The 25825-nt window shown below is 44.8% G+C and overlaps 1 protein-coding gene across 1 annotated transcript in view; it reads left to right on the plus strand.

Annotated features, from left to right (window-relative positions):
• rev3l (REV3 like, DNA directed polymerase zeta catalytic subunit) overlaps positions 1-25825 on the plus strand; it is a 115979-nt gene that overhangs the window by 37643 nt on the left and 52511 nt on the right. Inside the window, exons 2-8 of the mRNA XM_080745163.1 lie at positions 7509-7698; positions 8271-8345; positions 10191-10351; positions 16474-16624; positions 18200-18294; positions 22437-22541; positions 23037-23121. Coding sequence (XP_080601289.1) covers positions 7509-7698; positions 8271-8345; positions 10191-10351; positions 16474-16624; positions 18200-18294; positions 22437-22541; positions 23037-23121 — 862 coding nt within the window. The remainder of the gene's footprint in view (positions 1-7508; positions 7699-8270; positions 8346-10190; positions 10352-16473; positions 16625-18199; positions 18295-22436; positions 22542-23036; positions 23122-25825) is intronic.

The raw sequence follows: 25825 nt of genomic DNA on the forward strand, positions 1-25825 counted from the left end.
CACATTAAAATGTGCTTTTTTTCAGACAGTATTGCGCGTGCAATCAAAATGTTTTGGCATCGATTTACATACTGTAGTCGATGTCAAAAATCAACATCCTCAAATGTGGCGGTGGAGCACTGTTTCAACGAGATTAACTGAAGAATCTCGAAGGCTGTCCAACTGCACGCTGTGAAGCTTGTGGCCAAGGCTAGTGGGGAGGGGCTGTACTGTACATACTGTACAGTAGACCTGCAGGTTTGTGGAAGAAGCAAGCGTATGAAAAATTAAAGCACAAAATGCGATTCCAGGAGTTTTTCCCGTGAGATTGGAGTTTAATGTCAAGCCTGTAGTGTACAGTACACCTACACCATGACTATACTGCATCAGACCGTATCGCATCAGGGATGCAAGACACATAGATCTACTACCTCCCTCCCCCTCCCCCTCAAAAATTAACCTCTCAGTTTTCAACCATGAATGGCTTCTCTGTCTTAACCTCCCAATACGTCTTATCTCTATTGCTTCTTCGTGTTTCTGTACTGGATCCCCCCCATCTCTGTGCCTCTTGTGATGTGAACGGCCTCTCCCTCCTGTACACACACACACACACACACACACATATGCACGCACACAGATATGCACGCACACATACGCAAGCATGCATGCATGCATTGCACGCACACGCACACATACAAACGCATACAGACACTTTCACTATTCTGTTTCCCTCTCATGCTGTCTTCTGTTTATTCTTCTCATCTCCTTCTGGCTCGCACCTCTTTTATGTACTCTCTCTCTCTCTCCCTCTCTCTCCCTCTCCCTCTCTCTGTCTGTCTGTCTCTCTCTCTGTCTGTCTGTCTGTCTGTCTGTGTGTGTGTGTCTCTCTCTCTCTCTCTCTCTCTCTCTCTCTCTCCAGCTGGGTGGAAAGAAGCCCTTGTTTATTTCTCCCTACTGTCTGTCATGGGCTTGTGCTTTGCCGGTGCTGTTGCCTAGCAACTAGCAGCAGAGACTCACAGACGGCGTTGGCGGCTTGTGGTGTGTGTGTGTGTGTCTACATTGACATGGCAGGCTGAAGAGAGACAAGTGCTTGGTAGCCGTCCCTCACTGCCAACGTGGCTGGCAGCCTTTGTGTGGCACCCGGTAGTGTCACAGACGCACACACACCTGGCGTGTGTACAGTCCTTAGCATAGCAGTCGTTTCCAGTTTCTTTTCATGACAGAATTTGCTTAAAAACGGGCTTGTGGAAACCAATAGGGCTTCCTTCGTCCATATATATATATATGTTTTAAATACATATATTTAGGCTTTTATGCATTTATTGAAAGGGATAGACAGTATGCTGACAAGAAATGGGGGAGAGAGATGGGGAGGGACCAGGGCCGTAGCGTGTCTGATCAGCGCTCTAGGCGAGCTCTCTTGAATGCGCCTCTCTTCACTCGCGTGCACACGCACGCTTTTTGCGGGTTTTACTGTGATTTTAGTCGGTTTTGGGCCGGTTTGGAGCTGGTTTAGGTCCACTCCCTCCATTTCGGCACCCCCTCTAGGATGGCGCTCTAGGTGGCCGCCTATAGCTAAAAACGGCCCTGGGAGGGAGATGCAACAATGGCCGTCGGAATCAGGACTCGAACCTGTGACACGACAGACACGCTGTCGGGCTACACTAGAGCCTAGGTGCCTGGACCGCTGCGCCAGCGCCCCAGGCGTCCACATTGTTTTACAGTCTATGCAACACACACACACACACACACACACACACACGCAGCAGACCGTGCCACCTGATTATAAAGTCGTGTTCCAGTTTGTCGCTTCTCAATGCCGGGGATAATACCTCATTAATACCTCATTAATACCTCATTAATACCTCATTAATACCTCGTTGCTGCTTGACAAAGTATAAATTGGGCTTCAAGCGATCTCAAAGCGAAATTTTATCGTTTTCAATTTTTGTTTAACCTGGTGTTACTTAAAAATACTTTTTTTGTTTCTCAGTACCGCTTGGCAAAGCTAATTTCACCATTCTGCCCCAGTCCTGCATCGGTGCGGTTAGGAGGATGTGTCCCTTCATATAGAACGCTGTTATCACACTGTCCAAGCCGGGTATAGTTCCACTTCAGAGCTCTGTTCCTTTGATCCACATCAGGACTGTCTTGTCTTGTTTTCTGTTTTGTTAAGTAGTTCTCTTAGCCTACATTACCTAGTATAGACCTTTGCTGCTGTGTAGTTAGGGTGTCGATGCACAGCCGCACACGCACACACACACACACACACACACACACACACACACACACACACACACACACACACACACACACACACACACACACACACACACACACACACACACACACACCGCAGTGATGGTTGCCACTCTGAGAAATGGGTCTATATAAAGCATACAGTGTGCTTAAAGGTGATACACCATGCATTTAAAAAGTATTTATGTCATATTGTTTATGTCCCAAAAACGTTTTTCAAAAGGTTTGAGGCTAAATTACCACTCCTAAATAGAGAGCCTCTCTCATTTTTGAATGGCTCTCAGAGCATTTTCAGCTGCAGTACCACCTTTGGCCTGAACTGCGCCACCCCTTTTTGAAAAAAAAAAAAAAAAAATCTTCAAAAACGGCCGTCGATGACGTCATCGACGGCAGCAAATAGAACCCGTGGGATGCTTTTAACCTCAGCCTTCCCAAAACCAGAGAAAGACAACAACGGTCAGAAATGGGACTTTGTGAGGATAGAAGGTGCTAGTGGGACCCCCCAAAAAAAGGTTTTAAAATAGGAAAAGTGAAATTTCATGGTGTATTACCTTTAAGAGTTAAGACCCTCAAACCCTGGCCTAGAAGAACGGTGAGTTTGGTGATAACGTTGCGCCCCTCTCTCTCCAGTGTTGCAAGGTCAGCTTATTATGAGCAACTTTGGTCTTGTTTTTCTGTAGAGTCGCTTATAAATGTTGGTAGGTTCGTTTGTTGTTTAAACCAGTGGTTCTCAATCAATATGCATTTGTCCACGGACCACTCCCCCCACATCTAAAAATATATTGTGCCAGGGACCCCTGTACCACATTTGTATATTTTGAAAATAACAGATCTACATGCTCACAACGCGTCACATCTCATGTTGCCCAATAGTCTCTTCTTTTGGGCTTGTTTTCATAGAATCATCATCACCCTCTCCTTCCAGGAGAAGGAAACAATGCATGGTGTGAAGATGATGTAGGTGTCCTCATTATCTTATCTCTGATCGGCTCCCGCTCACTTTGGCAGCAATCAGCAGCTTCATACATAGAGATGCTTAGTGAGGAGGTGAGAGACATTTTTATATACATATTCTCAGTGCAGAAACGAGCGTTTTGGGCCAGCCATCGCACAATTGGGCCCTGGAGACTGCGACAGTGTGCTGCACACAGCATCTGTCATACCATAATACTAGGAGGATGGCACAAAATGGGAGGGGGTGTGGTATATACAGAGTGTGTGTGTGTGTGTGACTGGCTTGGTCGATGGGAGGAGTTGGAAGTCCGGGAGTGCGGGCGCGTGCGTGCGTGTGTGTGAGAGTGCGCTCGCTTGCTTGCTTGCTTGTCATGTCTGTGTGTTTTTGTTTATGGGCATGGGTTAGGATTGTTTGGGAATGGCTGATGAGCATGGCCATAGCCTCCCTCCTCCCAAAATCTTTTCCTCAATTGAAGCCCCATCAAGCAGCAGTGATGATGGGATGGCCTGGGCATGTGCAGACACGTTCCAAGAGGTCCCCGCATCCTGCTCAACACTGCCCCCCCCCTGTCCAAACAATCTCACATTAATCAAAGAATATATATGTACTGTATACATCAGTGGTTCTCAAAGTGGATTCCAGGGACTCTGTGGGTTCCTTTAGCGGGGTCTAAAATTGAGCCATACGAGTCTGTAACTCTGACAGGGTACAAATGGAACCAAATGGACCCTAACAGGTCCATTTGGTTACATTTGTACACTGTCAAGAGTTAAGGGGAGAACTTGGCATTTGAAAGTTTGAGAAACACTGGTATACAGTATATATTTCCCCCCTTTGTTACAGTATAGCTATTATATAATTGTGTGAGAAGAGTTGTGTGTGTGTGAGAGAGAGAGAGAGAGGGAGAGAGAGTGTGTGAAGGGAAGGTGTGCACCATAGAGTATATATAAAATAGAGAGCGGACCGGCCCCGCCCCCACTATCATTTCAATGCAAGTGCTCAGTGGCGTTTTGAAGCAACGGCTACATGCTAGCATGTAGCTAATCCAGGTGCATTCTGGGGGAAATTGGCCACTACCTAGTGGCCAAAAATGACGTCACACTGCTCTCCGCTCAGAGGAAGGATTGTCTGGAGTGGAGGGGGCGGGGCCAAAATTCGCGTTTAGGCTGCAGTTCCAACTTTGGCCACCATCGGGGTTGCTTCAAATCTAGCCCTGGGTTCTGGGGGCTTGGTGTGCACTGTGCATGACCGAGCAACGAACAGAATTCTGGACCTGGCTGAAACCACAGCATATGGAGAGAAGGGCTGCCTTTTTCTCTCCACCTCCGATCTGCCTGATTGAGTTTTGCCTGACGTCGTTATCCTTTTACGTAACGCGATTAAGTGAGACAAAACGGGCCCGCCGCCGGGCAATAATGTGTAAGGAAATGGCTGGGTTCGCTCCGACACACACACACACACCGATGCAGAGCGGGGTTGCCAGGGGTGACGCACCAAATTCTGGGCCCTGGGTACAAGGATTCACTGCGGGGCCCCTGTGCTTTAACTATTGAAAAATAGCAGATATACAACCTCACAGCTGCGAGCTTGTAGATCTGCTATTTTTGAAAAATCATGAAAATCTTTGAATATTTCAAATCCTTCTGAGGTTTTTTGAAAAACCTATGTTTCTATGTCAGTGGAGCTCAGACCTTTTCATGTGAAGGACCCCCAAAATGGTATGTATTTGACCACGGAACCCCATCTCAAAATATTGAGTTCCAGGGACCCCCCAGAAGCAAAATTTTAGTTACAAATGTTCGCTTAAAAAATACATATATTCAAAGACTTTCACACGTTTTCACGACTTTTCAAAAATAGCAGATCTAGTGAGCTTGTATCTGCTATTTTTCACATAGATAAAGTTATTGGGGCCCCTCCACCTTGGGCCCCAGTAACTCAGTCCCACTTTCCTACCCCTTGTGACGCCCCTGGGGGTGGCATGAACCCGGGCACGATGTCGAGAGACTGCAGTGTACGCTTGCTATAGCCTCGGATGACCCCTCCTGTCAGCGCCGAGTCGCCATGAGCCCGCACTCCGTGAACCCACAACAATCCCCCGCCGCTGGTGTAAGGCCACGACATTGTCTGCCTTATGTCTCTTTGGCTTTGGCTTATCTAATCATCTGCTTTAGACAACTGCCCCGGGGGGGGACTGGACAGCATACATCCTTTCATATCAAATAAGTACACTAAAAGATGATGGTTCAGCACTAACCCGCCGCCCGTCGCGCACCGAAAACAGCCGACCTACAAGCTCACAATGCGTCGCGTCTGCGACACATTGTGAGCTTGTAGGTCGGCTGTTTTATCCGCACGACACCGTATGAAATACGAATCGGCAGGGACGTGCAGAGAATGTTAGAGAGGCAGGGGCTGAAATTTCTAAAAGGGCCTTGTGGTGAAAATATTGAAAATAGCAGACCTCCAAGCTGCGACACATTGTGAGCTTGGAGGTTGGCTATTTTCGGTACTTCATAACACACTAAACTAAGCATAAAAAAAGCAATACTGGAGATGTGGTGTGGATTTCTGGACAGTGAGGGCAATTCTTTCAACATAAGAAATGCTGCATTCAAGTTCAGGAGAGATTGAACAAGGCAATTCTCTTGAACGCTGCCTTCGGGTATGGCATGGAAAGAGGGCATTTGCATCTCTTTCACCATAGTAAAAACTGCATTCGTGGTCTAGAGGGGGCACTTTTTACGGACGGATAAAAGGGCAGGGGCTCAAGCCCCCTTTGATGTCTATGTGTGCACGTGCCTGCGAATCGGGCTTTTACGTCTCCCTGCCTGCCTGTCATGGAAGGATGATGTCACGCACTGTCCTCATAATACCTCACTGTCCACCAGATGACCTCATTCCCCATCAGTCTTCCTCTGGGCCCTCCTCCTCCACACCCGCTTGTCTCATTTTACCCATAATGCCCTCTGCCCATTTAGTTATTTAGCTAATGGCTTGCCTCAACACTGTGTGTGCTCTGCCGTCATGAATCATGCCTCGTGCCTCTTTTCACAAGCTTTTTGTTGCACTCATCCGTCTGCCTGAGCAGGAGAGACCGGACCGCCCACCCGGGCCTGGCTGCCGCGCCGCACCGCGCCGCCGGCGTTACGTCTTGGACGGCGAGTTTATTTTTTTTACTCTGGACGACCCTCATCGCTGATGATTCTCCCCTGCTTGATTTCTCCAACCCCTTCCCCCCCTCTGCCCCCCACCACCACCACCACATACCATCTATCTCAATTGGGACCTGTCACTGGATTTAATGGTCTCTGTAAAAGTCTTCACGACTTAGGCCTAAGCATCTCGTGTGTGCGTGTGCGTGCGTGTGTGTGTGCGCGCATACTAGTTCAATGAGGACACTGTGTGTCACCCATTAATTGAATGAGTTGTGGCGTGAATGTCAGATTGATTTATGTGGCATCGGAGGGCGGAGTTACTTTGGACCCAGCGTGAAGTAGCTCTGAACTTACCTGATTAGTAAATTGAGTGGGATTAATGCGCGAGCCAATTGTTTTTGGCCTATTTCATGGGGGGTTTAGCATTATGTTCCCTCTGCCATATGTTTCTCCATGGTTGGGGTTAACAAAGGGACTATGGGATCATAGACATGCCCATGGATGTCCTGGCTGTGTGGAACTGTGTCTACATCTAGCGCTCTGATTTTGACATTGAATATTATGCAACTGAGTCTTATGCACACCTGATATACCTGTAAGCTCAGAGATGGGTGCGTAGGCAGGGATGCACAAAATGTACATATGACCCGCACACCATCTTGCACTTGCCAAAAAAACTTTTTTATTAAATGCAACGTTCTGTGACCGAAACGTTGCATTTAATAAAAGATATATTTTTTGTCATATGTACATTTTGTGCATGTTTTAAAAGACATTGAATATTGAAATATTACATACAAGTGTGCCTTTTTCTTCAGGTGATTTGCTATTTTTATGACCTCCTCTGACTTTGAAGTTTAAATCTATCTATGAAGGTGGATTCGGCCTTTCAATGGGAATGGAGTGGTTTCTTGCCATTTGCGAGTTTCTGCAAAAATAAGCTCAAAATGTTCCGGAAAAGTACATACAGTACATACTGAAGAGTTGAAACGGCACACCTGCAATCAACCAAACTGAACAATACCGCAAACAGTTTGTCCCGTTGTCCTCTCTCTCTGTGCTCCCCAATAAACCCTAACGACCCTAAAGACGATATTTTCAAAAAACAAAAAAAACGTAACCCCTTTTTGCTCTTTCCTCTGTCCTCCGTCCTCCAGGTCAGAAGACGTGTCTCCACGTGCACGGCGTGTTCCCCTACATCTACGTGCCGTACGATGGCTACAGCCAGGAGACGGAGCGCTACCTGCGCCAGGTGGCCTTCAGCATCGACCGGGCGCTCAACGTGGCCATGGGGAACCCTGCGTCCAGCGCCCAGCACGTCTTCAAGGTGGTGCTGGTCTCAGGCATGTAAGTAACACCACGAAAATGTATATATATATCTATATATTCAAAGATTTGCAACGTTTCTGTGATTTTTCAAAAATAGAAGATCTACAAGCTCATAGCGCGGCACTCGGTGCCGCGCTATGAGCTTGTCGATCTGCTATTTTTGAATAGCGAAAGTATAAAATAAAGTTAAAGTTGTTAGAATCTAAAGTGACAGAGATGCTTTACAGGTCTAATTGGGTTCAAACCTGCGTCCATATTTTGGGCATTTGAAAATTGTCCAAACAGGAGATTGACAAGCTCACAACTTGTCGCACGTGAGCTTGTGGATTGCATTGTTTTACTATTTAAAGTCACCATATCGGTATCAAGGTATTTGATCAAAAATATTGGTGATAGTTTGATTTTGTCCATATTACCCCAGCGCTAGTGTGCTGTAGTCTACATGTGTCAGAGACGAGAGCTGCAAAGATGGGGGGACGGGAATCAATAAAGGTGTAGAGTGAAGTGTGTCTACAGGAGAACTATACGTGATGTTTTCTGCTTCTAATTTGCACGTTGTGTTCTGTACCACTCTTATCCCTGTCCTCCAGGCCCTTCTATGGTTACCATGCCAAAGAGAAGCAGTTCATGAAGATCTATCTGTTCAACCCTCAGATGGTGAAAAGGTGAGCTTTCTGCCGGATCGATGATGTGCTCGAATGCAGTGTAGAAACCTTGTTCCTGGAACCCCATTGTTTCGATGGCCGCCAGTCCTTCTCCAGCTCACTAAACAGAAATCAATTGCCACGTATTCATTTGTACTGATTATTTGTGTGTGTGTGAGTGTGCGTGTGTGTGCCTGATAACACAGACAGAGACAGTTGGTTATTTATTTGTCGGTAGATATCAGTTGGAGCAGCAGCTGCGTGAGGCTGAATTGATACTGGTAGAAAAACGAGGGACGGGAATTGGAAGAAAGAAAGGCTTTGCGTAAGGAACAGTGCGAGAGAAATAGAACGGGGAGGGGTTGCAGCAGGAAAAAAAGGATGCATTGAGAAAGATGGAGCAACAGCGGGGAAACTGGCCAGGTGTGGTAGGGAGGGATACTGATAGAGATGGAGAAATCAACAAAGGGAGAAAGGGAGGCAGCGAGATGGACAGATTAAGGCTGAAAAGGATGGGGAGAGTACATGAGAGGGAGGGTGGGAGGGAGAGGTGCGAGAGACACGAGGGTAAAAGGAAAGGAGAATTACCCAGACCATTCGCTAAATTGGGGATGCCTGGTGGCTCAGCTACGGGAAGGGGGTTTTAATCGGACCAAACGTCTTGTCTGTCCTCTCTCTCTCTGCCCTTGGTTTCCTGTTCCTCTACACTGACCTTTCTGAAATCAAGCATAAAATGCCAACAATAAATCTTAAATGTATTTGTTAAGAAAGTGAACAGTTACATCAACTGTTTATCAATCATTCTTTGCCATCATTTCTTTGCCATTGTAACGTTCTGAGTAGCACAGAAGAAGAATGGAGCCTTGAAGAGAGGTCTTCACTGTTCAGTGGAGAACGGGGCCATACGTTCTAAAGAGGTGAAAGGGGCAATCTGAGGCTCTCAACTGTTGAGGAAAACCGCTTTACGATTTTCACCTGAAGGTCCTTTTTGTCATCCCGTCTTAAAATATCGACTGACCTTTTTTAAGCCTTTCCTAGGGCTGTCACGATTATGACATTTTACATGACGATTAATTGTCACTCAAATATTTGCGATTTACGTTTTAAGTGTGTTTTTGTCATTGACAATTACATTTCTGTTTGGCTTTTAGGCTTTAAATTTGCACATGTTAGATATGACACATAACCTAAATATACAAAGAAATTACTGACATATTTGACAACTTAATACTTAACTCAGTCGGTGCCATATTTAAAGTGGGACCTCTTATATTGCCGGTTCGCCAACAAAGGGTTAAAAAAATAGTGTGCACGCTGGTGCACACATTCGTGCACAGATCATGCACTATGCATGTGCATGCTTTTCACAGCTTTCAAACAAAAAAATCCGCTTGGAAATCCGTTCAGGCATTCAGGAGAAGGCAGCCCTTATGTTTTCTTCAAATGTAAACAAACATGGCTGCCATGTTTGAAAGATGGGGTTGGTATGGGGGTTAAAAATGCAATTTCGCGATCTCGATCATGCCTAGTACACTGTTGGAGGTTTTTTTATTATTTAAAAAAAAAAAGACATCCAGAAGACGTCTGGCAGGGAGGTCCATAGTTAAAAAGACGTTTTTATTATAGAAAACGTCTTTTTTGGCAGGGTATGAGTTAAAAAAGAACATTGATAGTGGAAATAGCTGATCTACAAGCTCACAATGCGTCCGTTGTGAGCTTGTAAATCTGCTATTTCCACTATTTTTTACTTAAAAAAAATATATATATATGAACACTAAAGCCTAATGTATGCTCTGTTGCATGTGGAAAATAGCAGACCTACAAGCCCTACAAGAGTGTGAATCATGCTCTTTGGTTTGTTCCCAGGGTGTGTGAGCTGCTGCAGAGTGGAGCGGTGATGAACAAGAGCTACCAGCCCCATGAAGGCCACATCCCCTACCTGCTGCAGCTCTTCATCGACTACAACCTCTACGGCATGAACCTCATCAACCTGGGCGCCATCAAGTTCCGCAGGAGCCACCGCAAAGGTAAGGAAGAGACTGGACAGACACTGTACTACACTGTGATGGAACGGTGATCTAACTGTTAATCAAACTAATTGATTATTTAAAATAATTTATTTCTTTCTTTTTTAATATAGTGAGCAAAAAAAGCAAACCTACAAGCTCACGACGCACCGAGTTTTGTCTCTCCTCTTACCCTTGGTTTCCTGTTCCTCTACACACTGACCTTTCTGAAATCAAGCATAAAATGCCAACAATAAATCTTAAATGTATTTGTTAAGGAAGTGAACAGTTACATCTACCGTTTATCAATATTTCTTTGCCATCATTAGTCGCAACGTTCTGAGTAGCGCAGAAGATGAATGGACCTTTGAAGAGAGGTCTTCACTGTTCAGTGGAGAACGGGGCCATACATTCAAAATTATTTTTGTGACAAACTAATAATGTTCACATCTTTTCACGTTGAGTGAAAGGTTTAGCCCAAGTTGGCTGTGCCCTGTTGTGGTTAACGGCTATGTTTGGGCCCCATTTTCACACTCCCACCAGAGATAAATGAACCAGCTGTATTTTGCTGTGTATAAAGCAGCAAATGGTCTGTTTGTGCCGTGTTACACTGGGGCTCTGGTTGCTGGCTAGCATGGGCGATGTTGGCCTCCTCCACAGTCCATTGTCCTCTCTTTGGTTTGTGTTCTCTGTGTTGGGTTGGATCAATTCCCTGCATCTCACCTTGGCCTTGCAACCAACCTCTCTTTCGAAAGCATTCTTCCGATCTGTTCTTTTTCTTGCTTCTATTACTCTATTGTTCAAATGTTCCTCTCCCTTCCTCCCTGTCTTTCTGCCTTATGCCACCACATCCATATCCATACCTTGACTCTCTCTCATCCATGACCCAAAGTCCTTCGTTTACACCCCCGATTCATGACAGCTATTGTATGTAGTTAAGCACTTAAGGTAACTTGTATACTCCACCGTGAATAGTGAACATAGCCAATCTGCAAGCTCACAACACGTTGCAATACACAATGTTCTTGTGAGCTTATAGATTTGCTATTCTTGCTAATATTGAAAGAAATATATGGCATGCCCTTATTTTGGGGGGTCCCCAGATGATTAACGTAATGTGCAACATTGTTTTCTCTCTCAACAGTAAACAAAACAACAAAGTTTAAGTGTATATATTTAAGTTACAATTTAAGGACTTTTTAATTCCTCTAAAATGACAAATTAAACTTGGCCAAATTGTCAAATATTAGAGGCAGAAATTGTGAAAATAGACGATCTACATGCTCACAACGCCTCGCGTCGCGAGCATGTAGATCTGCTATTTCCACAATAGAACCGTGTTATACAAAATGTAATGCCTCAACTCTTAGTGCTTGTCAGGGTGGGGGGGTCCCTTGTTAAAATATGATTATTTTGGGGGTCGCGGCATGAAAAGGTTGAGAACCACTGGATTAAATCACTGAAAACCATCCACAGAAAGACCTACAGTAGGTGTGGTGGAAAAGAAGTATTGAAGATGGAGCGAGAAGCAGCAGGAGCTCTACAGTGTAGTGTTGGTAACAAGACACTCGGCAGCTCTCCCCTCATGTTCTACTGAACCTCTGCAGCCTCCAGAGGGAACAGAACGTACCGGCACTGATATAGAACAGAGCCATGTCGAGTTCTGGGCAACACAGTACCGACTCGCAGCTCGCTTATTCAACTCCCATTGGTCTGTGCAGGGAACGGAGCGCTGCCTACTGCACACACGCATATATCTGGGTGCATGCATGAAGACTGGAAGCATTAGCATAAAGATATGGGCTGCCTGTCTCCTGGGAGGCTTTAGCTCTCCTTAGCAATGCAACTACCGTATAGATTCTGGAAGATTAAAGGCGGTTTACTTGTCACGTACTGTACTCGTTCAAGCAAATGCGAAATGTTGGTGTGGCACGCACGCTTCACAGGACTGTTATTAACAATAACGATTGCAATATTATAACAGCAAGGTGATAATAATCATAATGCTACCTGGATTTAATGAAAAAATAAAGATAATATTAAAGATGAGAAGTAGAAAGTCGGGTAAGCACAAAAACTCTGTAGCAGTGCAGAATATGGGTGCTGAATAATTGAATAGCCGGATATGTACATGAAAGAGTATATTTTTCCTGATTGTAAAATGTACAGTACTGATCACATCTCTCTGATCATTACATTATTTAACCACATGTACCGCGTGTCCCTATTCTGCGCCAAACATTTGGCAAAAAAGTTTGTAGATTTTTGCTATAAGAGATTCTGTGTAGAGGGAATAGAGGGGACAAAGTGCAGACCCCCCCTGGGGGACCCCTCGTCAATGAAGTGTATATACTTGGTGTGGTTAATTGAATTGTGTGTTGCACCACAGTTGAATGCCACACAGTTCTTTAGTGTTGAGGATGCATTCTACAAGATGTGAAAGGCATGTCTTAATGACCAGAGTGCAGGTGAAACGCTCAAGAAAGGAAAGGAGAAGGAAAAGCTGGGTTTAACTGGTTACCTTCATCAGAGGCAGACAGTGAACCCACAATCCCATCACCAAGGGCCTCTCTCTCTCTCTGTCTGTCTGTAGGAGAGAGCAGGAGCTTTAACTTGAGATCTGGGCTGAGATTGACCTCTCCCCCCCCTGCAAAGAGATCTCGTCTTCCTCCCAACCCCGGGCGGAAATACCCTTGGGTAGCCAGCTCTGTTTGATCATGGCATGCCATTGTAATCCTGGACACGTACCTCCGCTTATTATGCCTGATTGGGCCTCTTGCCTATCCCAGGGTTTTTTAAACACACACACCCGATGACACGCGTGAATAAGTGCTCTCATTCGCACACACACTCTTTTTCTCACACATGCATACACTGTCCAGGAACTGTCCAGTCCAGCAGGACAGCATAATGTTTCAGGGTGTTAATGAATTGAGTGTGCAGCGAGACAGGAAATCCCCTTCAGTATTTTAGGGAAGTTTTTTAATAACGTTCTTCAGATTCCTCATGCCTGACTCTCCCCCGACAAAGGAAACATTCTCATGTTTGATCCACACTACCGGCCTCATGCCGGTCAATGGAAAGAGTTAAATCCCATGCTCCCCCCCCCCCCCCCCAGAAACACCAAAGAGAACAAAACTGCCCTGTTGTATGTACATCTGGTCATGCTGCACCCCCCCTCCCCCCATCCCACTTGAGGCTCAATCTCAAACCTCTGAAGCAGGTTTGTAATCGAGGATCAGGTGCAGGAATGACAAAAGAGCACTGAGATGGTAGGAAAAAAGAGAGAGGCTTAGCTCGGTGGAGATGAATAGATAGCCAGGAAGTGTTTTATATGAAGGTTGTTATGTTGTACTGCTTCCAAATTCTGCATGTTGAAATAATGTGATGAGCATGGGGCCTCGTGCTGACCGCTGCCGCGCTCTTGTAACTTTAACCGATTCAATGCGGGGAAAGTGCCTGCGTCATTTTAGATTTGAGCTATATACTGTATATCTTCAACCCCTAGGGGGTCCTCAGAGTTACTACAGGGGGTCCGCCAAATCTTTAACAACTTCAACCCTATAGTATCCATATTCTGAGAACTGTAGCCAACAATAGCAGATGGCGTTGTGAACTTGTAGGTCGGCTATTTTCGGCAAAGAGGTTTGGTGTAGAGGGGAAAAAGAGCTGACTAAGTACAGAGTAAAACGTCAAGTTATTAAGTAATGACTGCTCAAGTAGTTAAATATCTGAAAACACAAATTGACATGAATCCAAAATACACTGATGATTGTGCTATCAAACGATGAAACTGTATGGAACAATACATACAATCTATGAAAAGGATGTGGGGGTCCCTGCTTCGTCTGTCTCTCAAATAAGGGATCCTTAGCCTGAAATGTTGAAGACCCCTGGTATAGAACATTGGTTGGCTATTAAAAAACAGCACAAACAAATTTCCCCCACTTCTTTACTTCTGTAAAGCTGTGATGCGACAATAAAGCCGATTCTGATTCTAGCAGATATACAAGCTCATAGCGCATCACTTAGTGCAGCGCTATGAGCTTGTAGATCTGCTATTTTTGAAAAATCAACAGCAAGCGACACACTGAAGCCCTACTGTAGCTGCTCCTGATGAGCAGGTTGGTAAAGCGTAGCCCGTTTCCCATTTCTGTCTGGGTGCTCAGTGATGGTGTCAGAGATGCCCTTCACTGAATCGCAGGCAGGGGTGTCGCACCAAATTCTGGGCCCTGGGTACTTTGTGCAAGTCAATATTTCAAATGCTTCTAAGGTTTTTTTGAAAAACCTATGTTTCTATGTCAGTGGTGCTCAAACCTTTTCAGGTGAAGGACCCCCAAAATGTAATGTATTTGTCCACGGAGCCCCATCTCAAAATATTTAGTTCCAGGGACCCCCCCAGAAGCAAAATTTGAGTTACAAATGTTCGCTTAAAAAATACCTATATTCAAAGATTTACACACATTTTCACGACATTTCAAAACTCGGTGCCGTGCTGTGAGCTTGTATATCTGCTATTTTTCAATAGCTAAAGTACAGTATAGAATAATTCCAGGCCCCCTCCTCCACCTTGGGTCCTAGTAACTCAGTCCCACTCCCCCCCCCCCCCCCCTTGTGACGCCCCTGATCGCAGGTGTCGTGCTGTTCCTTCCTGGATCAAATCTTATCTAGAGCTCACTCTTCCGTGCGTGCCTTCCCTGCACTGTCCTGCTATCAGCATTCCCACGCTGTGTCTCCTACAAGCCAAGGAGAGAGAGGAATGCATTCTCTCACCTAGACACATGTTAACCCCAGAACATTAACGTTTCATTATTTTAAGAAACGTATTGTTTTATTTAGACTGGGTTCGGAGCACTAATAATTTACTCCCAACTCTTATGTATTGTATTTTTGTGTACATCATTGTGAAAGCACATGCGTTAACAGGTGATGTCTATACCAGTAATACGCCCTAAGGGCGAAAAGCGACCTCGCCCCACGCTGAAACAACAGAGACTGCCACAATATGACAACATGGCATTCCCAGATATGGGCTTAATATTGATGACATCAGGGGCATAAAAGGGACAATATATGAGCATAAAAGGGACAAGAACAGAACTATAATTTGCAAGTGTGACTCGTGTTGCGACAACCACACTGTTTATCATGAGACTGACACAATATGTCCATATATGGGCATTCCCAGATATGGGCTTAATATTGATGACATCAGGAAACTTGGCCATATATGGAGCGTAACATGAGGCATGACATGAGGCGTGACGCAGTCGGACGGACATGATCTGCAGGTTTTCATACTAAACTAGACCAGGTCAACCTGGTTGTGCCAGACCCCGGTTCTGCCAACCCTCTGGGCCTATAAATTTAATGGTACATTTATAGGCTGTCGGATATATATCTGATCCAAACATTATTGAGAAAAAAATGTTGAGAAAAAACGATTTGAGAAAAGAAAATGTTTGAGGAAAAAAAAAACAGACAGCCATGAACATATATTTAAGTACCCATTTCAAACTTTATCGAAATAGGTTCGTGATCACTATATATACACACTTTAAGAGATGAGTGATATTGAAGTGCATGATCAGGGAAACGGATATATATCTGATCCAAACATCTACCTTTAATATGACTGGGTTGTGGTGGATGAAATCCAACTGTGAAATTGTTTTCTTCCAGAAAGACTTTGATTGGATGAGAAAATTCATCTCTTTGGCAAAAATTACAATCTCCCATGAATACATGGATTTTTGACCTATCCTGAATGAAAGTGGATAAAGTATCAACAAATTCTGTCCCAGCATCTTTTGATCTATATACATTAGTGATAATCATTATGTCAGAGGATATTGATGACAATTGGAACCTGTCATCAGTTGCATCCATGGATAGTGAAAACCCAAGTGGGAAATACATTGCCAATCCCTTTCTATGACCCATACTGTTGAAATGGCTGTCTGTCATCATCATTTATGACATCATGCCTTTTGTAGGCATGTCATCATCATGTCATCATCATATATACCCTTTATATAGAAAACCCGGACCGACATTTGCTTATGTAGGCCTACCCATTTCATGGGTCTGGCAATAAATGGGTCCTACAGTCTCAATAATAACGTGTGAACTGTGTGTTCCAGATGGCATGGCGGCCACGTCACAGGAGCGCCCGGCCGCCGGCGGTCGTCCCTCCAGCAGCCCCTGGAAGAGCAGCCCCTGCACCTCCAACATCCACGACAGCAGCAGCCTGGGTGGCACGTTCGTTCGCTGGGACGAGGACGCCATACCCTGGTGAGTCCACCCAGGGGCGTCGCACCAAATTCTGGGCCCTGGGTACAAGGATTCACTGCGGGGGCCCCTGTGCTTTTAACTATTGAAAAATAGCAGATATACAAGCTCACAGCGCGGCACCGAGTGCCGTGCTGCGAGCTTGTAGATCTGCTATTTTTGAAAAATCATGAGAATCTTTGAATATTTTACCTACCTATACCTATGTTTCTATGTCAGCGGAGCTCAAACCTTTTCATGTGAAGGACCCCCAAAATGGTATGTATTTGGCCACGGAACCCCATCTCAAAATATTGAGTTCCAGGGACCCCCCCAGAAGCAAAATTTGAGTCACAAATGTTCGCTTAAAAAAATACATATATTCAAAGATTTGCACACATTTTCACGACTTTAAAAAAATAGCAGATCTACAAGCTCGCAGATATGTGAGCTTGTATATCTGTTATTTTTCAATAGCTAAAGCATAAAATAATTAAGGCCCCTCCACCACCTTGGGCCCTAGTAACTCAGTCCCACTTCCCTACCCCTTGTGACGCCCCTGAGTCCACCTGCTCATCCACCTCCTCGCACGTTGCTCTGCGTGCGCCTGTTGCTGCTGGCACAGCTGTTCCTGTTAGCTGGGAACCCCCACCTGTGTAAGGGAAGGTTAAGGAGCTTGTCATCACCTAGCCTCGCAAAACAGAGAAAGGAAGCACATTATTGATGACGTAGCTCGGGATGGCCGTGCCAGGCTAGTTAGTCATCACCTTCTTTGTAGTAACGGCAATGGAGTAAAATGAGGGAAACGATTTTCTTCAAGAATGTTTTTATTGTAATGGATGGATGGATAGATATGTATATGTTTTTTTATTGTCTTAAACTTTTTGTGTGAAGAGATTAATTAGTCTTCACACAAAGACTTAATAAGTCTATATTTGGTTCAGTTTATCATGTTTTAGTTTGCTTTTACTTGGAAATATGACTTACGGTCTTTGCACACTGCTGCGTTTTTCGGGCCGAATATCGGAGTGAATTTCGGAGCGCGTGAATACAAATATCAACCTCACCTTATGTCAATCACGTTTGCACACTGCCGCCCGTTTCGTATTTATTTTCGGACCAGGGTCCGATTTTCGCAGCTGTCGCACTGAGTACCTTGCTCTCTCTCTCTTTCCTCTCTCTCTCCCTGGCCTACGGCTTTCGGATTTCCAAAACGCAACGAAAACACGCAGTGCAGTGTGCAACCACCTTTAGACCATTATTTTAAGGTGGTGACGGACTGTGGGTTTTCTGACATTGTGTATGATATTACATACAGTATACTTTTACTGCGTACATTTATTTATTGTATTCTATTTTATTATTCCAATTCTAAAAAAGAAAAGTTTGTTTTAATGAGCTTCTTCTTATCGCCATGCTTTCAAAAGATGAGGACAGGCATGACCTATTAGCTGGGCTTTGGCCCTCTTTATTCTCTCTCAGCACGCTGCACTTTAATTTGATGTGTGTGTTTGTGTGGACCAACCCGGTCTTGCTCCACTGAGTCGTGATATCTCACCGTGTTTTTCTTTATGACCCCCCCACCCGTCTCCCCTACAGTTCTCTTGTGCTGGAAGAAGTGGAGAAGCAGAGCACCTGTGAGCTGGAGGCTGACGCTGTGGCTGCAGACATCCTCAACCGCCTGGAAATTGAGAGTAAGCAGCAGCATAACAAGGCCCTGGGCTGTGAATACTTTCTCAGGCTTCTGACTTTGCTGGCTCTGGTGAGCCAGGAGGCAGAGTTAAGAGTATGAAAGTTAGTTTGGAAGATGGAAAGGACTGTCAGCTTGGGCGGTTGGTAGCTTAAAGAGGTTGGAGAAACGATGCTTGTTGTGACCCAAAATCCCTCAACCGTGTTTAGGAAAAGGCATGGAGAACAGACCACCACTGAGTTGCCGTTGAGCCAGTAAGCTCCCAGGTACGAGTCTGTTGGAAGAATGGGCGCCCGAAGCAGGATGTTCACGCTTACTCAACTTTTCCCCAAATATAAAACCTAACAATTGAACTATATCGTCGTTGTCGGGTGAAAACCCTGTATGTCTAAAACCGTTCGTTTTGCATTTATCATTTTAAAAATGATTTAAAGTGAGAGGCGTTGTGTGCTTGTAGATCTGCTGTTTTCACTACTTTTGTGCGACCGCCTTGTATGATGAAGCAGGGCTTTACTTGACGAAAGAACGTACAAATTTGAAACTTGGAGATACGCGGTTTACGCTCGACAACGACGACATGTATGTGTGCACTTGAATCTCTCTTTTCATGAAGTCAACAAAACACGAAGCGAGAGCTTTTTATGCAGGCGGTTGCTGCAAACCGGCATCTGTGTACATTTCACCCCCTCCACGCAAACACACCCTGATCTACGAATCCCTTTCACAGGCCCTAACAAGAGTTGTGAGTGACTCATGCTGGCACAGGGGAAGGAAGCTTCTGTGCTGAATCTGCCCTACTGTACTTAAAAGTACAGTGAGCGTGAGGTGTGTGTACAGTAAGTACTACTTAGAACACCTCACGCTCAGATGAATGTGAGTGAGTTCAAACCGCTTCTATCCTGCCATCCTCTGCCAGCCCTGTTGCCTGTGAAGTTACAATTTACACTTACAATTTAAGGCATTTAGCACAATTTGCAGACGCTCTTAGCCAGAGCGATTTTTACATGTGCGAGATCAGAGTAGGTCGACAAACAACAATGTAAATAGTCACACATGTAGAGTGAAAAGACCAATGTAGTGCTTAAGAGCAACTAGAGAAGGTAAACTTCAAACCTAGCATCTGTCCAAACAACCTATCTACTGTACATATATTCTTAACATTTGAGCTCAAGAAAAAAGAAAAACAAGTAACCATCACACAGTATGTCTGTATATCTCTCTCTCACTTTCACTCTCCCTCTCTCAGCATCTCTCTCTCTCTGCACATCAGATCAGTTACCTACTCAAAGCAAACACGGTTCACTCACTCTGTACCTAATAGCACCTCTTGTCAGCAAGAGGAGAGGTGAACCAGAAAGGGGAAAAGGAGTCCCGTGAGTCCTGTGGCTCATGCATAACGTTTTTCACCATCCTCCCGGAACCATCCAGAAATTCAATCAAAGCCATCAAGAAATGAAAAACCCAAAAGTCTTAGTTTTTATACATTATCACTGACGAATAACCTAAACTGTGTATTCAGTACAGTGCAATGCTGCATTCACAGCTATACCGCAACTTCACATTTTCTCTCCCTCTCTCTCAACCCCACACAACCTACATTTTGACTGGCCACCGGGAGTCCACAGGCGGATATAAAATAATTCATATCCGCCCCGATTCTATCATTATCGGTTCCGGGAGGAAGGGAGGTCCTCAACCGCTTAAACCCCAGCGGATCCGTTTTGTGGGGGAAACAGTCGACAAAGAATCTGCGAAGATATTGAATGTAGAGCGAAAAGAGGAAAGTTACTAGTATAGAAGCCCAGTAGCCCTGAAGGACTCCGGTCAATCAAGTATAGGGTTTAAGTGATTAAGCTGCTAGCTAGAGCCTGCCACTGGAGGCACTCAGAATGGGAGGTTTTCTCTGGGCTGGACAGGAAGGAGGGGCAGGGAACATAAAGCAGACAGCGGTGTTACCTGTCAAAGCCGTGTGCAAAGTCTTTCCTGTTTAATTATGCATCTCGCTGCAGTCTGCAGAATGTCTGCGCAGCATCTTTATTAGTTCTCTGTAGTTGTTCACTCGGACGTCTCCCTCCGCATCTTCTTGACAACTGCTAAACACTGAGATAGAGCAGGGTCGTTGCCGTGCACCTCCGTGTGTTTTAGATTACACTATGAGAGAACACTACTGGATTACTCAAACGGCACTTTGAACAGAAAGGTTGCTGCAGCGTGCAGTTTAAAACTTTGTGATTTTGACTGAAATGACAATTCTCTGGTAGAACATGGTTAGATAGATACCTTTATTATCCCAAGGGGGATAACTCATGAGTTTATGATAGCCCTTAGTTTATGATAGCCCTTACCCGTTCAAAGATATGAGCTCCGAAATGATGTGCAGTGTGTGGGTTATGGGGTGTGCACTGTGCACACAGTATATGAGGGATGGAAAGTAACTTTAACTGGTGCTTGCATGATAATATGTAGGAGCATCAATGTAAGAAATACCCGTTTCGTTTAATGGCTATAGAGATACTGTGTACCGATCTGCATGATTTTTGGACAACATCTGTAACAGGGCCAGACAACCGCCCACCCGCCTACACACACACACACACACACACACACACACACACACACACACACACACACACACACACACACACACACAGAGCTGGTTAAACATGTTGCCTCATGCTAGATGCAGAATAGATATGCCTCATGCTAGATGCAGAATAGATATAGATACACCATAAAAATGCTAATATACAGCATATGATTTGTGAAAGTGACAAACGGGCTTCACAGTTATGTCAGGTGTGTTCTTAATATGTAGGAGCATCAATGTAAGAAATACCCGTTTCGTTTAATGGCTACAGAGATACTGTGTACCTATCTGCATGATTTTTGGACAACACCTGTAACAGGGCCAGACCCCCCCCCCCACACACACACACACACACACACACACACACACACACACACACACACACACACACACACACACACACACACACACAGAGCTGGTTAAACATGTTGCCTCATGCTAGATGCAGAATAGATATGCCTCATGCTAGATGCAGAATAGATATAGATACACCATAAAAATGCTAATATACAGCATATGATTTGTGAAAGTGACAAACGGGCTTCACAGTTATGTCAGGTGTGTTCATATGCTGATGGTGATGCGATTTCAGATCAATTGCTCCAGCCACTGAGGAGAAACGCTGTGACAGACAGACAGACACTCACTCAGACAGACACTCACTCAGACAGACATTCGCAAAATTATATGTTTGATGAACTCAATAAAGAGCTGTCCCCATGAAGCACTATCGCTATAATTATAAATGTATATTTTAAAAAATTGTTGCAACTCAATTGGAGTCCACACCACATCTATAGGATGACAGTGGAGAACAATGCAGTGACAGTATAGTTATAAAGCTTGGTGTGGAATGGACAGATGTTAATTCACAACTGTTGTGTAATTCATTTTTTGTGAATCGGCTTTTACAACTACTTGCATGTTTGATTTGGACTTTAATTCACGTTTTGCCCCAAGGAGTAAGTGTTGTTTTCCGTCCACTAAATTAAATATTTGCATCAAGGCAAGCACGGAACTGTAGAACATAAGCAAACAGTTCCTCAAGGCATTGGAGGCCGCACTAGGGCAGCACATGTTCTCGGTATTATGTTCCTTATCTGTCCACTGACGGACGTACTGGCTCAATACTGCACGAGGAATGATCGCACTATTTGAACTGGTGCCCAGCTTTGACTGGGCAGCACTGTTTAATGTGGAAAAGTCACTAGACAAACAAAAAAGTACATAAATAAAACAGACTCTCACACAAGATGGATATTTTGTGTATCTTCTAGGGTTGGCTATTCAAAATGAAATATGCCGTGGACTGACTTGTGCCCAGTTTTTGGACTGATCAGACATTAAAAAAACACCCAAAAAGAGTCTTTGTACCCAAAGAATCACTCAGTCCCAAGTAATTTAAGTCTACATGTCCAGATGGTGCTGTTGGTTGACTACACTGTTCTGCTACACTCTTCTCCCTCTTTCCCTCTCTCTCTCTCTCCTCTCTCTCCCTCCCCCCTCTCTCTCTCCCTCCATCTCCCTCTGTCTCCCTCTGTGTCTCTCTGTCTGTGCAGATCAGATTGGCAGGAACCCAGGCCTCCAGGCCATCTGGGAGGACGAGAAGCAGAGGAGGAGAGAGAAGGACCAGGCCTCCCAGATAGAAACCCCCGAGTCGCAAGGTGAGGCTACTCTTAAATCAGGGGTCTTCAACGTTTTCAGGCCGAGGACCCCTTAGTTGAGAGAGAGATGAAGCAGGGACCCCCACAACCTTTTCATAATTTCCATATAGTTTCATTGTTTGACAGCACAATCATCAGTGTATTTTGGATTCATGTCAATTTGTGTTTTCAGATATTTAACCACTTGAACCGTCAATAACCATTCACTCTGTACTTAGTGGGCTCTTTTTCCCCTCTACAACAAAGCTCTTTGCCAAAAAATAGCAGATCTACAAGCTCACAACGCCTCGCAGCACGATGTGTTGTGAGATTTGCTATTTTTGGCTAAAGTTCTCAGAATATGGACGCTAGTGATTAATATAAAAAAGGAGAACGTTTCTATCACGCAAATATTTGGAGGACCCCCTGTAGTAACTCTGGGGACCCCTGTCCTAAATGATTATTATTTTTAAAGAAGAACATAACACCATGGCACATGTCCCTTTTCTGTTCCAGACCGCGGCTTCGTCACCTCCACCGACAGCGAGAAGATCTTCATGAAGAGATTCAGGGAGATCCTGAAGGAGAACGAGTTTGAAGTGTAAGCCGTTTCTTTTTTTTTATCTACCCCCTCTCTGTTCCTCCGCTCTCTCACTCTCTCTCTTGATGCTATACTCTTCAGGTCACACTGACTGGCCCGAAAGTGATTGTCACATAAACGGCCCCGTTTTTCTCCTTTCCTGACTGAAGCCAGCGCTGTCTCTGTCTGGCCGGAGATCAGAGGAGAGCGGGAGAGAGATCTGTGGGCGGAGCGAGTTATCTGTGAAAGTAAACAATAGAATAGCTTCCAATCACATTAGCGAGACAAGTTGTCTGCAGCTGCAGACCACAAGCGTTGCACCAGAGACGTGGCATCTGGTTCAGATATGTATGTTTTTATGGTGCTTTATGTTGAACTGTAAAGTGTGTCTCTGGTTAACACTCAAGTACCTGGAACGCGCCCGAGTCGCGTTAGATTTTAACCACTTTAACCACTATTTTATGCCTTAACCATTGAAAAATAGCAGATATACAAGCTCACAGCGCGGCACCGAGTGCCGCGCTGCGAGCTTGTAGATCTGCTATTTTTGAAAAAACGTGAAAATGTGTGCAAGTCTTTGAATATCTTTGACCCGATCTTTGACCCGACTTCTAAATCCTTCCTCTAAATCAGTGGTTCTCAAACTTTTTCATGTCAAGGACCCCCAAAATTTCAGCTATTTAGCCACGGACCCCCATCTCAAAATATGTTGCTCCAGGGACCCCCCAGAAGCAAATATTTGATTTACAAATGTTTGCTTTTAAATAGATATATTCAAAGACTTGCAAAGAAAAATCATGATTTTTCAAAAATAGCAGATCTACAAGCTCGCAGCGCGGCACTCGGTGCTGCGCTGTGAGCTTGTAGATCTGCTATTTTTCAATGGTTAAAGTAGTCAATAATCCTAGGCCTAAATGGGTTCATGATGGGACTCTTCTGGTTGTTCTCGGGGCAAAGATAAGGAAGTGGAAGGAAGGAGAGAGAGAGAGAGGGATGGATGAAGAGGAGAGGAGGGAATTGGGCAGGGTTCCCACGGTCATGAAATTCCTGGAAATATTTTGAAATTAGAAAAATATGTTTCCAGCACTGGAAAAGTTTTGGAATTGATCAAGGGTCCTGGAAGGTCCTGGAAAAAATGTCTCAGGATTGTTTTTGGTTATTGATCTCATTTTACTGCCACCATAACTCGACTTTGAGGGTTCCCTGCCACGATTGTCTTACCTTTTGACGTGGGCACGTGCGTGTCCATCGTGCATGATCCGCATGCACGCCACGGCCCTTTTGCAGCGTGCACACTTTTTTTTATCTACGCTGTCTGTCTTTGGGCATTGCACATAGGAGTAAGAGACTCGTTATTGCACTGAATGATTGTTATATAGTCCTGAAAATTGAGTTAAATATTCTGGAAAAGTTTTGGAAATTCATTGGTAAAAATGTGTGGGAACCCCGATTGTGGAACAGAGAGTGGAGGAGGGAGGAAAGACAGTAGAGGAAGGAAATGGAGCTAGAGCAGAGGTCTTCAACAGGGGTTCCGGAGCCCCTAGGGGGTCCTTAACTCTTAGCCAGCCAAATCGCCAAAAATCGCCTTGCTGATGATTTTCTGATTTTTTGGGTATTTCTTTGACATTTTTAGAGCAAAAACTGACCTTTCTAGCTTCATTTCAGTCTAAAGAATGATTCTGCGATGGAAATGACATCATCGATGACGTAACCCGGAAATCGTTTGCCCATAACATAGCATAGGCCTTTTTTTTAGCATGGAAAGCTAACGTTTCTTTATCAAACTTTACCATATTTAGACGGATTTTAATTCGGAAAAAAGTGGCTGGGCTGACAGAGTGGTCACCCAGGAGCAAAAACGATTGTACATGGCGTGCGCTCGACGCGCACGGAGTCCAGGATCGCTCCCGTTCGCCCGGACCGGCCCCTAATGGCGGCGCCCATAGGCGGCCATTATGGTCCCGGCTGGTCCAGCCCATGGTCCAGCCTGGAAGACCTAATCGTTGGGCACTCTCTAGTGGTATAGTACGTGTACTACAGTCTGCAATCATACTTATGCCTGCTGGGTTTCTGTACTCATAACTTGGAAATTAATAATATTCCTGGCAGTATAGGCGCACAAGCATATTGTAAATGGCTGTGGTACTCCAAATCTTTGTGTGATAGAAACTTTTTTTCCCTCCTTTTTTATATTAACCATTTGCCAAAAATAGCAGATCTACTGCGAGGCGTTGTGAGCTTGTAGATCGGCTATTTTCGGCCAAGAGGTTCAGTCTGGAGGGGGAAAAGAGCAGACTAGTACGGAGCGAAAAGTCAAATGTATTAAGTGTTGACGGTTCAAGTGATTAAATATCTGAAAACACAAATTGACACGAATCCAAAATACACTGATGATTGTGCTGTCAAACAATGAAACTATATGGAAACAATGAAAAAGGTTGCTTCATCTCTCTCTCAACTAAGGGGTCCTCCTTGGCCTCTCTCTCTCAACTAAGGGGTCCTCCTTGGCCTCTCTCTCTCAACTAAGGGGTCCTCCTTGGCCTGAAAACGTTGAAGACCCCTGGGCTAGAGGAAGTGATGCAAGCTGAGCTTACAACATCACTTTCCAAGAGAACGATGATGGTGATGATGGAAAGGGTGACTGAGATGGAGTGGTATTCAGAGTGACAAGAGAGGAGTTGAGGAAACACGTCCATGGGTTAGAAGGAGAGACGAGCGTTGGAAA

The sequence above is a fragment of the Nannobrachium achirus genome (assembly GCF_963921795.1).
Source record: "Nannobrachium achirus genome assembly, chromosome: 16".
Classification (NCBI taxonomy): Eukaryota; Metazoa; Chordata; class Actinopteri; order Myctophiformes; family Myctophidae; genus Nannobrachium; species Nannobrachium achirus.